Below are 15,989 nucleotides of genomic sequence, written 5' to 3' on the forward strand. Positions count from 1 at the left end.
ATACCGATATATACAGTCGTGGAATTAACACATTATTATGCCTAATTTTGTTGTGATGCCCCGCTGGATGCATTAAACAATGTAACAAGGTTTTCCAAAATAAATCAACTCAAGTTATGGAAAAAAATGCCAACATGGAACTGCCATATTTATTATTGAAGTCACAAAGTGCATTATTTTTTTTAACATGCCTCAAAACAGCAGCTTGGAATTTGGGACATGCTCTCCCTGAGAGAGCATGAGGAGGTTGAGGTGGGCGGGGTTGGGGGGGGTAGAAGTAGCGGGGGGTGTATATTGTAGCGTCCCGGAAGAGTTAGTGCTGCAAGGGGTTCTGGGTATTTCTTCTGTTGTGTTTATGTTGTGTTACGGTGCGGATGTTCTCCCAAAATGGGTTTGTCATTCTTGTTTGGTGTGGGTTCACAGTGTGGCGCATATTTGTAACAGTGTTAAACTTGTTTATACACCCACCCTCAGTGTGACCTGTATGGCTGTTGACCAAGTATGCCTTGCACTCACTTGTGTGTGTGAAAAGCCGTAGATATTATGTGATTGGGCCGGCACGCAAAGGCAGTGCCGTAAAGGCACGCCCCCAACATTGTTGTCTGGGTGGAAATCGTGAGAAATTCAGGAGAATGGTTGCCCCGGGAAATTTTCGGGAGGGGCACTGAAATTTGGGAGTCTCCCGGGAAAATCGGGAGGGTTGGCAAGTATGACTGGGAGACGCAAATGCTCTGTACTTCTCCCTAAGTCCGTGTATCACTCTGTACAGCGGCGTTTTAAAAAGTCATACATTTTAATTTTTTAAACCGATACCGATCATTTCCAATATTACATTTTAAAGCCTTTATCAGCCATCTCTACTTTGAACATGCGACAGGATCTCCTCATATAAAATAGAAAGTGATTACAATGCAGCGTAGTGGTCTCATTACTGCGACTTACCCCTCCCGAAAAGTAAAAATGTTTTCTTCCTGAAGACCCTCCCAAGTCACCTGTGCTCATGGTCTTGCGTAGCTGGATGAGACTCTTGAACGTGAGGTAGGGCACGTGAGAAGGACTCCACTTCCCTGTGGCGGGGTTGAAATTCTCCTCGTAGCCCACCCAGCGGCCCGTCTCCTGCCAGGTGTTACCCTGCAGCTCGTTGAGCTCCACGTACGCCTGCCGTCACGTCGGCCATTAGTGGGACACAGGTGAGCACGGAGTTGGGGGCTAAAGACGGTCGAGAACTGACCTGAGCGTCTCCTCTGGTGGTGGCATTGGTGTTGAGGTTGAGGAAGGCTGAAAGACGCAGGTGTAACGTTAGCGCCTGTGCAAGAGGCCACTAGAGGGCGCGGGTGAGCACTAACTTACCCTCGGAATCTTTGGGGATGTTGTACGTACGTACAGGTGCTTCATCGTTATCGTCACGTTTCCTCCCGATCTCGACATCACGGAGGTCTGCTGGAGTCCTATTGGGGTTGACAGATCTTAATTATATTTTATATTTTATAGTGATCATGTCAATTGACATTTTGTGTTCTTTGTATTTTTTTCGCACCATGACTAGGGCAGGTTGTTTACATTGGGTCATAAAAGTAATGCTGTGCATAGTTTCATTCAAGACATAATTAAAGGTCATTGACCACAAAAACTTTTAGTTTAAGTTGTTTTAATGCAATCTCCCTGCCGGTAAGAGTCCTTATAAATTTCATGACGTCTCGCGGGCCAATTTTAAGACGTCGGCGGGCCAACGTTTGGATACCTCTGCTGTAGAATAAACACCAGTACATTATGATCAATGTTAACAACAAAAACTAAATGTGGTACATAAATATTAATAGAAATAAAAGTGTTTGCATATAGTAGATCATTGGTACAAATGTTAAACGTGTATGAGTGTACAAACCCTGTTTCCATATGAGTTGGGAAATTGTGTTGGATTTGCAAATCCTTTTCAACCCATATTCCATTGAATGCACTACAAAGACAAGATATTTGATGTTCAAACTCATAAACTTTTATTTTTTTTTTGCAAATAATAATTAACTTAGAATTTCATGGCTGCAACACGTGCCAAAGTAGTTGGGAAAGGGCATGTTCACCACTGTGTTACATCAGCTTTTCTTTTAACAACACTCAATAAACGATTGGGAACTGAGGAAACTAATTGTTGAAGCTTTGAAAGTGGAATTCTTTCCCATTCTTGTTTTATGTAGAGCTTCAGTCGTTCAACAGTCTGGGGTCTCCGCTGTCGTATTTTACGCTTCATAATGCGCCACACATTTTCGATGGGAGACAGGTCTGGACTGCAGGCGGGCCAGGAAAGTACCTGTACTCTTTTTTTACGAAGCCACGCTGGTGTAACATGTGCTGAATGTGGCTTGGCATTGTCTTGCTGAAATAAGCAGGGGCGTCCATGAAAAAGACGGCGCTTGGATGGCAGCATATGTTGTTCCAAAACCTGTATGTACCTTTCAGCATTAATGGTGCCTTCACAGATGTGTAAGTTACCCATGCCTTGGGCACTAATGCACCCCCATACCATCACAGATGCCGGCTTTTTAACTTTGCGTCGACAACAGTCTGGATGGTTCGCTTCCCCTTTGGTCCGCATGACACGATGTCGAATATTTCCAAAAACTATTTAAAATGTGGACTCCTCAGACCACTGAACACTTTTCCACTTTGCATGAGTCCATCTTAGATGATCTCGGGCCCAGAGAAGCCGGTGGCGTTTCTGGATGTTGTTGATATATGGCTTTCGATTTGCATAGTAGAGCTTGAACTTACACTTACAGATGTAGCGACCAACTGTATTTAGTGACAGTGGTTTTCTGAAGTGTTCCTGAGCCCATGTGGTGATATCCTTTAGAGATTGATGTCGGTTTTTGATACAGTGCCGTCTGAGGGATCGAAGGTCACGGTCATTCAATGTTGGTTTCCGGCCATGCCGCTTACGTGGAGTGATTTCTCCAGATTCTCTGAACTTTTTGATGATATTATGGACCGTAGATGTTGAAATCCCTAAATTTCTTGCAATTGCACTTTGAGAAACGTTGTTCTTAAACTGTTTGACTATTTGCTCATGCAGTTGTGGACAAAGGGGTGTACCTCGCCCCATCCTTTCTTGTGAAAGACTGAGCATTTTTTGGGAAGCTGTTTTTATACCCAATTAGCCTGCACACCTGTGAGATGTTCCTAATAAGTGTTTGATGAGCATTCCTCAACTTTATCAGTATTTATTGCCCCCTTTTCCAACTTCTTTGTCACGTGTTGCTGGCATCAAATTCTAAAGTTAATGATTATTTGCAAAAAAAAAAATGTTTATCAGTTTGAACATCAAATATGTTGTCTTTGTAGCATATTCAATTGAATATGGGTTGAAAATGATTTGCAAATCATTGTATTCAGTTTATATTTACATCTAACACACTTTCCCAACTCATATGGAAACAGGGTTTGTACATGGATTTAACATAGTTATTGGTATATGTATTTAATGTGTATATATTTCTATAGTTATTTGTTGTGTACAAGGTGTATTTGTAAGATGTTGTGTAAAGGAAATGTTAACAGTTTCCACATGTCTACAAAGCTCAAGATCAGAGCCTGATGTCTTGCGGCTTTACTACATATTAAATTTGATTTTGTTAATAGGGTTAGGCCAAATATGTGATCAGCCTAAACCCTTTCGGTTTACAAAACTGTCAATGTATGAATGTGAAATTGTTTTTGTTTATTTTGTTGACCAATGAAATGAAAATGAAAAACTAAATGTAACTAATTTGCATTGGCTTTGCTGTTGACATGATTAGCATTAGTGAGTTTACGTTCGACACCTCCAAATGTGTTAATGAAAACAACAACTCACATGCACGTTACAAATCAATCAGCAGTTGTGTAATAAGCACATTACTTACAGAATAAACACGTTTTAGGGCGCAACAGACAGCAAGGCCTAAACTGATCAAAACACCATAAACTCTACACTACTGCCATCTAAAGTCTTGGACTTGCAAATGTAATTACGATTTAATGTCATACTTGTAAATGATAATGTGATGATAACAAAACAAGATATAACAACTGGAAAGCAGTTATTATAATCAGCTTATTTTTAAATGTAGTAATAAAAAAATTGATTTCATTATCAAAATCAATTATTATTTATTATCACACACAAAAGTACCGAAAGTGGGTACTGTTGAGTACCTGTATTAATTCCCAGGTACTGGATTGGTTTAAATGTGAACGGCACTCATGCATAATAATTAACGTGCTAGCTTTTGAGCTAATTTTGCAGGTATATGCCTCAGAATCAAATATTTTGTAATTTCACACGCTAGTGCGTTTCCTCCTTTTGCAGATACACAGCCAAAATACAATATATTTTGTTACTTAACGCTATCTGTTAGCATTTAAGTTAGACTTTTTGACAATTTCTAATGAAATTGAGTGTATTTTTGTTAAGAAATATGCCAATTAAGGTGTTTTAAATGAAAATTGATTGTGGTAAATGTACTTTGCCAGTTGAGAAGCCCTATTTTAGAGGATGTTGATTGGGAAGTTTTAAGTAATTTTCAGTATGGCCACTAGAGGGCAATGTTTATATTTAAAACAAGTGTTTGTTTGGCCACAAGATGGCAGAAAACACTCCCATACTTCAGCCACAACTGTGATATCATTTTTCCCCCACAAGGTGATATCGCTTGCCGACCAAACCACTCACTTTAAAAACCACACATAGGACTATTTGTTTAAATGTTGTCCACATAAGGACACTCATTAAACGAGGTGATGTTGGCCTTTTTCAAAAGGTGTGGTATTGTTCTCTTTTCAGACTAAGTGGTTACAAATGTCCTCAAATGTTATTTCTTGGTGAACTTAACTTTGCCGATTAATCGAGATATGGCCTCGACACTGTGGCGTGTATCCAAAAACGCCTAAAGACTCACATTGTCAGTGGCGAGGGGAGGGCTGCATCGTTGTCTTCATATGACGAGTCCGAGGCCTGCCGGAGAGGAGAAAGGATTTCACGCAGGAAATCGCATCCTGATGGATTTTACGACATATTTGCTCTATCCTCATCAGAGTACATAGAAGCGTGACATTTGTCAGGCTTATTTTTTGTTTTCCCACATCAAATGTCACACACTGACCTCGTGGAAACTAAATGTGTTTTCCATGGGTGCGTTCCGAGTTGACACTCTCAGCGACTTTTGCACATTCCCTTGGGAAGGAAGAGGGATATTTTTTGGAATTCATATCAGCTTGAAACAGCATTAAAAGACAGGACTAAAACTAAAACACGCCATGTTAGACACAGATAATCAATCAGCCGTTAAAAATGTGAAATGTGAACGTTCTATCTTTTGGGTTACACCCTCTTCTTCTCGGTCCTCCACAGAGTGCAGGCTAATACTTATGAGCTAAAACAACATTAGCATCCTTAGCACAATATCCTCACGGTAATAGCTGGGAATTAGCATCCGTTCAAAATGATGTCACCACAGACGTTTAGTGAGTAGACGAACACAAAGGTGGCAGGTTTGGTAGCAATAGCAACAAATGATCATACCAGGAGTGTCCAAACTTTTTCCACACTGAAAAATTAAAGCATGCGGGGGCATTTTTTTTATTTTCAAAACCAATACAAAAAATCGACCCCCCCCCCCTCCCCCTCAAGTTTGGAAAGGTCTCAGTCATAAAAATTTAATAAAGAAGTCATACATTATTATTGTTTATTATTATCCAACACTTAAATATTTAGATCAACTTTTCTTACACACATTTAAAGTATTTGTTATTTATTTTGTTTAATTTATGCCCTTTTTGTCAATGACACAAATGGCAAACACACAACAAATGCAATATTTTCCGAAGTGGAAGATTTGATGTGAAGTAATTGGAGCCTATAATAGGTCAACGCCATTGATTTTAATTTAGTATTATTTTGGAGCAATGACAGTTTTAAAACATACATATTTAGGGATCCAAAAGGGCCTCGCTCATAAAAGTGTTTAAAAAAAGTCATACATTTGTATTTTTTTGTACTTTCATCACTTAAGTCTCGAAATCAACTTCAGATCTATCCGTCGATTATAAGTTTTTATTATTTTTTTATGTTTTGTTGGTTTTATGCCCTTCTTTGTCAAAGGAAACTTTGTGTATTATATGGCAAATACAAAAAAGAACATTTCAAAGTGGAATATGTGAAGTAATTGGACCCTTGAATAGGTCAATAATTCATAACAACATTGTTTTGATAAATTATTATTTTTGGAGCAATGACAGTTTAAAAGAAAAAAACAGCTAGCATGAGTTATAAAGGTTAACATTGTAACTTGTTCCCCGTTTGCTTTTTTGTTTCACTTTCTCACATGAATTAAATATTTATTAAATTTATTTTTAGAATGTGCCGCCATGGCCGTTAAAAAAAACAGCTGTGGGCCGCAAATGGCCCCCCGGGCCGCACTTTGGACACCCCTGTTACAGTCTTTAAAAGTTAGGATTGACACTTTTAGCGTAGTTAAGTCATTTTGCTACAATTAAGTGAAGATCCAAAAAGTTCTGCGTAATGCAGCTCGAGAGCGGTGGTGCCTTTAAGTATCCGTCCTGTCCCGCAGCGTCTTAAAAAGCGCCTTGGCCCCCAGACGAGGCCACACCCCTTACCTGCACGCAGGTACTCCCACCTGGTCACCTGGAGTTGTCGGCGTGGACGAGCCCGCTGAAGAAAGTGAGCCAAAAGCCAGCAAACGGTGACGAGACCCGATCCCAGGGCGCGGGAACACCCATCGTGAAAACTACGTCAACTCCAGAGAGCGCCGTACCCCGCGACCCGCCTGGTTGCCAGGCAACCACGTCGGGGGGGTGTAGATAAGGCCTGCGTGAGAGCAAAACAGGCATATCATTCATAGACACCTTGACGTGGGGATATCCCAGCCCTGGTAGGCCGGGGTCACGCCCTCGACAAACATGGCCGACCACTAGTGTCCTGAATGACATGCCAGGCTGGGGGGGGCACACATGGAGGGGGAAGGGGATAAAAAAAGGGGCAATCATCTGATAAAAACGTCATCTTAGGGATTCCCTCGACTTACTTTGGTGCTCATGACGTGATCTCTCAGTGAGTCCGTCCAGGGTGTCAAGGTCCAAACGAGCCACCAGGTCACAAGGAAGATGCAGCTGCAAAACATCCATCCATCCATTTTCTACCGCTTGTCCCTTTCGGGGTCGCGGGGGTGCTGGAGCCTATCTCAGCTGCATGCAAAAGAACAGAAATAAGCCCAAAAAGGCTTTAATGATGATCGTTTTTATTTTGAGGTGGGCTTATGGCAGGCACATGTCAGCCATTCCTGAATGAGTAGCTAAGAATGTGGCCTGCAACAACATACATATACATATATATTTTTTGTTTTGTTTTTTTAACCTTAACCCTAAAATATGAGAATGCGGAAGGGTCTCAGTCATACAAATGTTGAAAATATGTCATATATACATATATATTTTTTTAAATTTATTTATTTATTTCAACACTTCTCAAGATCAATTTCAGATCCTTCTGTCGATAATAGTTTTATTTTATTGATTTTTTCATGTTTCAGGCCTTTCTTGTTAAAGAAAACCATGTTTTTATTGTAAAAACACAGAATATGCAATATTTGTTCCCCAAATGTTTTTGAGAGGAACAAATATTGCATTTGATGTGAAGTAATTGGAGCCTTAAATAGGTCAATTGTTCATAACATATAATTATTGTTTATTTATGTATTTAACAATTATTTATCTACTCATTGTACATGAATTTATTCATGTACTCATTTTTTTATTCACTGTTGTGTTACAAATAGAGAACAAACAAATGGGATAAAACTGCTATGATTTGAAAAGGGGTGGGATTAAATAAACTGCTTCTTCCTACTCCTTTTCGGACATGCTGTAATAAATCAACTGGAAATATGTCATGTATTATACTGTAATTTTATGCACGTTCGAAATAAACTGACGCCAACCAGCCAACTTCGGTCACCTCCCTATTAGATTATTCTTATTATTAACACATCAATATAACATATTTACAACAATTCTCTGTGTCTGTTGTTCACAAACATTTTTTGGGCAATTTTACAAAAGCACTGGGGTGAAAATCAATTGTGTACTATTGCGATCAAATACAACTCCAAATTCTGAGAGTTTTTTTTGCTTCTGCATGTGAAACTCCAAAAATTTGAATAAGGTGTTAAAAGTTCATTCATGTCAGAAATTGAACGTCAAATGTGAAACTAAAATGTGATGTAAACTCATTACATACCAAGTGAGAAATGTCAAGCCTTTGTTTATTATAATATTGACCATCACCATGGCTTACAGTTTTTGAAAACCTAACATTTTCAGAATGTTCTATTTGAGGTTTTTTTATAAGCTGTAAACCATAATGGTCAAAATGATATCAAAAGAAGGCTTAAAATATATTGAGTTGCATGTTATGAGCCTATGTCATTTATTAGTTTCACCTTGGAAATCTAATTGTTGAAATAAACAAATCTATTCACGATAATCTATTTTTTTTTAGTTTTACCTGAATACAGTAAACACTGAAAAAAACCTTATAAATTGTTGAAAGTATTGTTTTCATTGGACTGCAATGATATTTTAATGAATACACTTGTGTCATAACATGTAGTAATTTATGAATAAATTAATTTACAGTGCCAGTTTTGACTTTCTGTTCCTGCCAACCCTCCCGGAACTTTCTCTGCGCTGTGGGGCTTTTTTGATTGATTGATTGATTGATTGCGGAGGAGGACTCTGTCCCAATTTAGCTTAATAAAAAAAGAAAGAAAAAAACAATTATTTTAATGAAAATTTCTTTTCTTTTCTTTATTCGTTATTAATCTAAAAAGAAAGTAAGTAGTTTGTGGCTTCACTCTATACAAGGATGTTTTGAGTACATTTTACATATTTTTGGCCTAAGTTAAGCATTTTCAAGCATAAAAAATGTTAAATAAGCTAAAAATATCAATACTACAGTAGTATTGAAAAGGGGTGTCCTGATATATCGGCTACGATATCAGCAGGAATCATACATACATATTATTTTGTAGTGTGGAATGTTGGAAAAGGTTTAATAAAAGGGAAAATTAGTCAAACAGAGAACAAAGGGAGTTCTGAAAAACACTAACCTGTCTGGAATGGACTTATGCTGTCTTCAAGTTGAAGTGGAGTGGTAATTATTTTGTCATCACGCAGTGGTCACAATGATTCAAGAAGTTAAGATTACGATGCAGTGAATTGAATGATGCAGACACGTTTGTTACTGGATACTTTCTTCTTCTGCCTCGAATACTTTGTATGCTTAAGTAATACACAACTATAATTATTTGATACTTGTTTATATTGACAAATGCGCGGTTTAAGACGGCAATATTGTTCAATTATTATTACGTATGTCTCGCTTGTGTGATATTGTGTGCTTAGCTGTCGTGTAGCTGCTAGCTCCAAGTGGCCTATAGCACACAATGTTTACCTTTTGTAAATGACTTTTGGTTGATTGATTGAGACTATTATTAGTAGGTTGCACAGTGAAGTACATATTCCGTACAATTGACCACTAAATGGTAACACCCCAATAAGTTTGTCAACTTGTTTAAGTCGGGGTCCACTTAAATTGATTCATGATACAGATATATACTATCAGATATACTTGACTAAAATAGAAGAAATTGTGTGCTCATAGGAGGACCTTTAGATGTTCACTGGCTGGCCAAGTAAACACTCTGCAGGACTGCTTGTATCAGACATGATATCAAACATTTTACATGCAAGATGATATAATTCAACACTTGTGTGGGGGCAGGTGCAGTCAGCGCTGCCTGTAGGAGGAAAAGTCACCGCCGCTGTCCATGGTGCTGAGGACGAGCACCAGCGGGCAGGGGCGGGGCACGTGCTGACGGCGAGACACAGCTGAAGTGAAGTGAAGTGAATTATATTTATATAGCGCTTTTCTCTAGCTGACTCAAAGCGCTTTACATAGTGAAACCTAATATCTAAGTTACATTTAAACCAGTGTGGGTGGCACTGGGAGCAGGTGGGTAAAGTGTCTTGCCCAAGGACACAACGGCAGTGACTAGGGTGGCGAAAGCGGGAATCGAACCTGGAACCCTCAAGTTGCAGGCACGGCTGCTCTACCAACCGAGCTATACCGCCCCAGCTGGCAGGTGATTAGATTTCACAGGTGGTACGTGTTAATCTAATCATCTGTTGTCGTTAACAGTAAGCGGTCGGGAGCAGAGCGAGAGAGAGGATTGGGAGTGACGGCAACGTCACGACAAGCCGAAAAAGACTTTGAAAAATCTTGTTAAAAACATTAAAACTTTGTTAAACCTGCACGCTTGGCTCTTGTGCCATGTCTACAGTGGAGCTGATAGGAAGCGACTTCCACAACTTATCGTGCCGATATCACATACCAGTATCGGGTTGGAAACCACCGCCAGTTGACAGCAAACCAATCAGAGTGATTGGCTTGGCCTCAGGCAGCCTTACTATATTGGATTAAAGCAGTATCAAGGTGACTATAGAAGTGTTATTTCATGTTTCGAGGGTTCCCACAAAGTTGAAAAGCATATTAACAAAATAATAAACAAGTTTTTATGCGATGAAAATATTTGATTTATTATTAATATTTCCTACTTTCAGACCTGGTACCAGTTAACAGCGATAAACGAGAATATACTGCAGCACTTTATTTGTTTTGTTGGGATGTCAAGAGCCCAAATCTGCCTAGCAACAAGTGACCATGCAACCATGTGACCAGGAAAGAGGAAATACAAACCTCTCAGTTGTATTGTTCACTAAAAACTAAATGTCCAATAAATACATACAAAATGAGTGATTGTTTGCGGCACACAACCACATGCAAACATTTTCCTCACTTCATCTGCAGCTGACCACTTTGGAAGATGCATCAGTCACACATACAAATCAGTCGAACTACCTCTTCCTGACTGTACTTACTGTACATGAGGCGGTCACGGCGTTTGGTGTCTCATGTGGCTTGAAGAGCAGCGTGGACATTGTGTGCGTGTCATGGGAGCGCTGACGTCCACGCTGCAATGGCCTGACGTTAACATCACTGGACACTTCATTAGGCACACCTGCCAATACAAGAAGTCAATTTAATATTGAATATTGTGCTCGTGGCTTGAAGCAAAATATGCTCTTGAAGTGTATTGGGGATTTGTTTCTTAGAGAAGTAACTTTTTGAGGTGAAACGTTTTCCCACAGAGGGCAACACACTGAAAATATAAAGCATGCAGGGGCCATTTTGATATTTTTCTTTTTCAAAAACAATACAATATATACATTTATTGAACCTTAATGGCTCCTCTCAAGTTTAGTCCCTAAGACCCGGAAGGGTATCAGTTATAAAATTTAAAAAATAAGTCATGTATCATTTTTTTTTTCTCCCCATGCTTAAATTTTGAGATCAACACAGGGTGTATTTATTGATATTAAGTAAAAAATAAAAAACATTTTATGCCCTTTTTGTCAAAGAAAACCCAGTTTTTATGGCAAAAACACTAAATATGTATTATTTTTCTTCAACAAAAATTTCCAAATGGAATATATGATGTAAACTTAAATAAGTCAATAATTAATAACAACATTAAATGATAAATAAATAAATGGGTTGTACTTGTATAGCGCTTTTCTACCTTCAAGGTACTCAAAGCGCTTTGACACTACTTCCACATTTACCCATTCACACACACATTCACACACTGATGGCGGGAGCTGCCATGCAAGGCGCTAACCAGCAGCCATCAGGAGCAAGGGTGAAGTGTCTTGCTCAGGACACAACGGACATGACGAGGTTGGTACTAGGTGGGGATTGAACCAAGGACCCTCGGGTTGCGCACGGCCACTCTTCCACTGCGCCACGCCGTCCCTACATTGGTTTTGATTCATTATTATTTTTTGGGGTATGACAGATTGAAAAAAAAAAAATATCCCACTAAAATTCTTGGGGATCCAAAAGGGCCCCACTCATAAAAGTGTTAGAACGAAGTCAATTTTTTTTTTTTAAACTTTCAACATGTAAGTCTCCAGATCGACTTCAGATCTATTTGTCGATTATGATTTTTTTTTTTTTACAGTTTTATCTTGATTTGCACGCTATTCTTGATGTTTTTCAGTCCGGTTTTAAAATTAAAAGAATAGAATAAAATAGAATATATCTTTATTGTCATTGTACATTGTACAACGAAATTGTAAGCAAAACTAATTTAGTGCAAATTCATAATAACACATAAAAAACATAGATAAATAGATACAAATACATAAAATACCAAGCACACAGCTCACATGCACAGTCATTCTTGTCTTGTGTTCAGCGACACCATTGCTCTCGGGTAAAAAGTGTTCTTAAATCTGTTTGTCTGGCATTTTATTGTCCAGTATCTCCTGCCCGAGGGCAGCAGTTCAAAAAGTTTATGTCCGGGGGGAGATAGGTCCCTTATGATGTTTTGGGCCTTTTTGAGGCATCTGGCACTGTACAGTTCATCTAGGGAGGGGAGAGAGCAGCCAGTGATCTTCATGGCAGTTTTATGACCCTCTGAAGTGCATTTCTCTCTGCCGCCGTGCAGCTGGCATACCATACACACATGTATGTCAGCACACTTTCTATTGAGCAGCGATAGAAGGACACAAGCAGTTTTTGTGACAGGTTTCACAGCACCGAATCTACACTTTGAAGGGTTTTTAAGAACCTTTTAATTTCCACTGACTCTGGTGATTCTGCCATTTCAATTATTTTAGATCCAACTGCTGCATTCCGCACAACTCTCATTAGTGGCTTGGAACAATGTGTGGGTTTAAGGGGCACACGCTTGAAATGGTTCAGGCCATATCTGACATACAGAACTTTTAAGATCCAAATTGATGATTCGGCTGTCCTGTGGTGTCCCTCAAGGCTCAATCCTAGGACCAATCCTGTTTTCAGGGTACATCCTGCAAATGCAACACATTTAAAAAATATATATCGTATCATCTTTATGCTGATGTTACGTAAATTTATGTCCCTCTAAAAAAGAAAAGTGACACTTTTAAAATCACTTTTAAATTGTCTTGAGGACCTATAACCATGGTTGGTAAACTTCCTAAATTTAAATGAGAACAAGACAGAAATAATGTCATTTAACTAAAGTAAACCAGCATGCTCACCACAGTGACATGGTTCCCCTGATGCCTTATTTGAAACCCACGGTCACAAATCTTGGTTTTAAGTTGGACAATGATTTTAAATTGGAACAGGAAAATAACTCTGTTGTTCGATCCAGTTTTTATCATCTAAGACTTTTAGCAAAAATGTAATACGTTTTATCTTTTAACGACTTTAAGTGTGTAATCCAGGCTATTATTTCATCCCATTTGGACTGCAACTCACTCTATGTTGGAATGAACCAGGACAGTTAGTCCAAAATGCTGCAGCTCGCCTTTTAACTGACACTAAAAAACACGAGCACATATTACATATTTAGCATCCCCTCCCAGTTCATTTTAGAATTCATTTTAAGATATTGTTTGTTTTTAAATATCTTACAGGGTTAGCGCCACAATATATGTCAGACCTTTTCAAAATCTACACCCCCACAAGGTCTCTGAGGTCAGCTGATGCATTTCTTCTTGTCGTCCCAAAAACCTGGTTAAAATCCAGAGGGGATGGTTTTCTGCTGTGGCTCCAAAACTTTGAAACAATATATCTCTTGCAATTTGGACCGCTCTCCCTTCAATGAGTTTTAAAACATAATTTTACTTCTTGGCTTTTAAACCAGCATGAGAGTTGTGTGATTTTAGTCTATTTTCTTTTCTTTTATGTATTAATTCTCTTTATAGTTAAATGTTTTATAAGATTTACTCTGCTTAGTTTTATCCTGCTTTTAAATGTCTGTTTTAACTCCTTTTATTGTTTTTTAAAATGTGCTATATAAATATAGTGGATTGGATTTTTAGTTTGTTTAATGCCTTTTTTGTCCAAGAAAACTATTTTTATACGGCTAAAACACAAAATATGCAATATTTTCCCCCCAAATAGTTTTAAAACTGAATATTTAATGTGAAGTAATTGGAACAATAAATATGTCAATAATTCGAAACAAATTTGAATTTGATTCATTATTATTTTTGAGCAATGACAGCTTTAAAAAAAAAAAAAACTAGTTATCATTACATTTCACCAGTTTACGCTTTTATTCCACTTTTTAGTCTTTTTTTTTTTTTTTAATCATATTTTTAGAATGTGCCGCGGAAAGTAAAAAAAAATGCAAATAGCCCCCGGGCCGCACTTTGGACACCCCTTGTCTAAACCATGTCTGGCTAGAATAAACTTAAAATATATTAAAAAGGGACTTGGACTTGGAGAAGGCATTCGACCGTGTCCCTCGGGAAGTCCTGTGGGGAGTGCTCAGAGAGTATGGGGTTTCGGACTGTCTGATTGTGGCGGTCCGCTCCCTGTATGATCAGTGTCAGAGCTTGGTTCGCATTGCCGGCAGTAAGTCGGACACGTTTCCGGTGAGGGTTGAACTCCGCCAAAGCTGCCCTTTGTCACCGATTCTGTTCATAACTTTTATGGACAGAATTTCTAGGCGCAGTCAAGGCGTTGAGGGGATCCGGTTTGGTGGCTGCAGGATTAGGTCTCTGCTTTTTGCAGATGATTTGGTCCTGATCGCTTCATCTGGCCAGGATCTTCAGCTCTCACTGGATCGGTTCGCAGCTGAGTGTGAAGCGACTGGGATGAGAATCAGCACCTTCAAGTCCGAGTCCATGGTTCTCGCCCGGAAAAGGGTGGAGTGCCATCTCCGGGTTGGGGAGGAGATCTTGCCCCAAGTGGAGGAGTTCAAGTACCTCGGAGTCTTGTTCACGAGTGGGGGAAGAGTGGATCGTGAGATCGACAGGCGGATCGGTGCGGCGTCTTCAGTAATGCGGACGCTGTATCGATCCGTTGTGGTGAAGAAGGAGCTGAGCCGGAAGGCAAAGCTCTCAATTTACCGGTCGATCTACGTTCCCATCCTCACCTATGGTCATGAGCTTTGGGTTATGACCGAAAGGACAAGATCACGGGTACAAGCGGCCGAAATGAGTTTCCTCCGCCGGGTGGCGGGGCTCTCCCTTAGAGATAGGGTGAGAAGCTCTGTCATCCGGGGGGAGCTCAAAGTAAAGCCGCTGCTCCTCCGCATCGAGAGGAGCCAGATGAGGTGGTTCGGTCATCTGGTCAGGATGCCACCTGAGCGCCTCCCTAAGGAGGTGTTTAGGGCATGTCCGACCGGTAGGAGGCCACGGGGAAGACCCAGGACACGTTGGGAAGACTATGTCTCCCGGCTGGCCTGGGAACGCCTCGGGATCCCCCGGGAGGAGCTGGACGAAGTGGCTGGGGAGAGGGAAGTCTGGGCTTCCCTGCTTAGGCTGCTGCCCCCGCGACCCGACCTCGGATAAGCGGAAGAAGATGGATGGATGGATGGATATTAAAAAGGAAGACAAATTAAATCTTTCAAATTATAGTTGTTTCTAATATTTTAACCCTATCAAGTAGCTAAATGAGAGAACACCAAAAAATAAAAAATAAACAGCTGCCAGTGTGGCGCACTTCAGTTCGACACCATTGCGCATGACTATGTCCATATAAGGACACAGGAAGTGGGGAACATATAATCTGTGACACATGATATAGTAGGGGAGGAAAACAAAACAAAAAGAGTAAACATCACACATTTAAGATGTAATTTAGCAAAGTGAGAAAGATGGAAGACACTTAAAACAAGGAATGTTTGACATACAGGAATAAATAACATTAAATAAGTCGAAATATTCATGTTAAAGACTGACAATGAGGCTCAATGGTTATTGTTTGGAGGAACATCTTTGGTCATTGTTACCTGCTTTGCTGCTAAATCTCTTCAAGCTTTCACTTTTCTCCTTGGACACACAAACACAAACACAATAACACACGAACACTA

At 39.6% G+C, this 15,989-nt stretch overlaps 1 protein-coding gene across 1 annotated transcript in view; it reads right to left on the bottom strand.

Annotated features, from left to right (window-relative positions):
* Window positions 1-15,989, bottom strand: part of slc4a1a (solute carrier family 4 member 1a (Diego blood group)) — a 41,206-nt gene extending 25,217 nt beyond the window's left edge. Inside the window, exons 1-9 of the mRNA XM_061981315.1 lie at window positions 15,909-15,989; window positions 10,993-11,132; window positions 7,080-7,239; window positions 6,652-6,862; window positions 5,139-5,209; window positions 4,935-4,990; window positions 1,351-1,448; window positions 1,232-1,278; window positions 993-1,158 (exon numbers count right to left, since the gene is read on the bottom strand). Of these exons, the coding sequence (XP_061837299.1) occupies window positions 993-1,158; window positions 1,232-1,278; window positions 1,351-1,448; window positions 4,935-4,990; window positions 5,139-5,165 (394 nt within the window). The 5' untranslated portion in view covers window positions 5,166-5,209; window positions 6,652-6,862; window positions 7,080-7,239; window positions 10,993-11,132; window positions 15,909-15,989. The remainder of the gene's footprint in view (window positions 1-992; window positions 1,159-1,231; window positions 1,279-1,350; window positions 1,449-4,934; window positions 4,991-5,138; window positions 5,210-6,651; window positions 6,863-7,079; window positions 7,240-10,992; window positions 11,133-15,908) is intronic.

The sequence above is a fragment of the Nerophis lumbriciformis genome, linkage group LG24 (assembly GCF_033978685.3).
Source record: "Nerophis lumbriciformis linkage group LG24, RoL_Nlum_v2.1, whole genome shotgun sequence".
Taxonomy (NCBI): Eukaryota; Metazoa; Chordata; class Actinopteri; order Syngnathiformes; family Syngnathidae; genus Nerophis; species Nerophis lumbriciformis.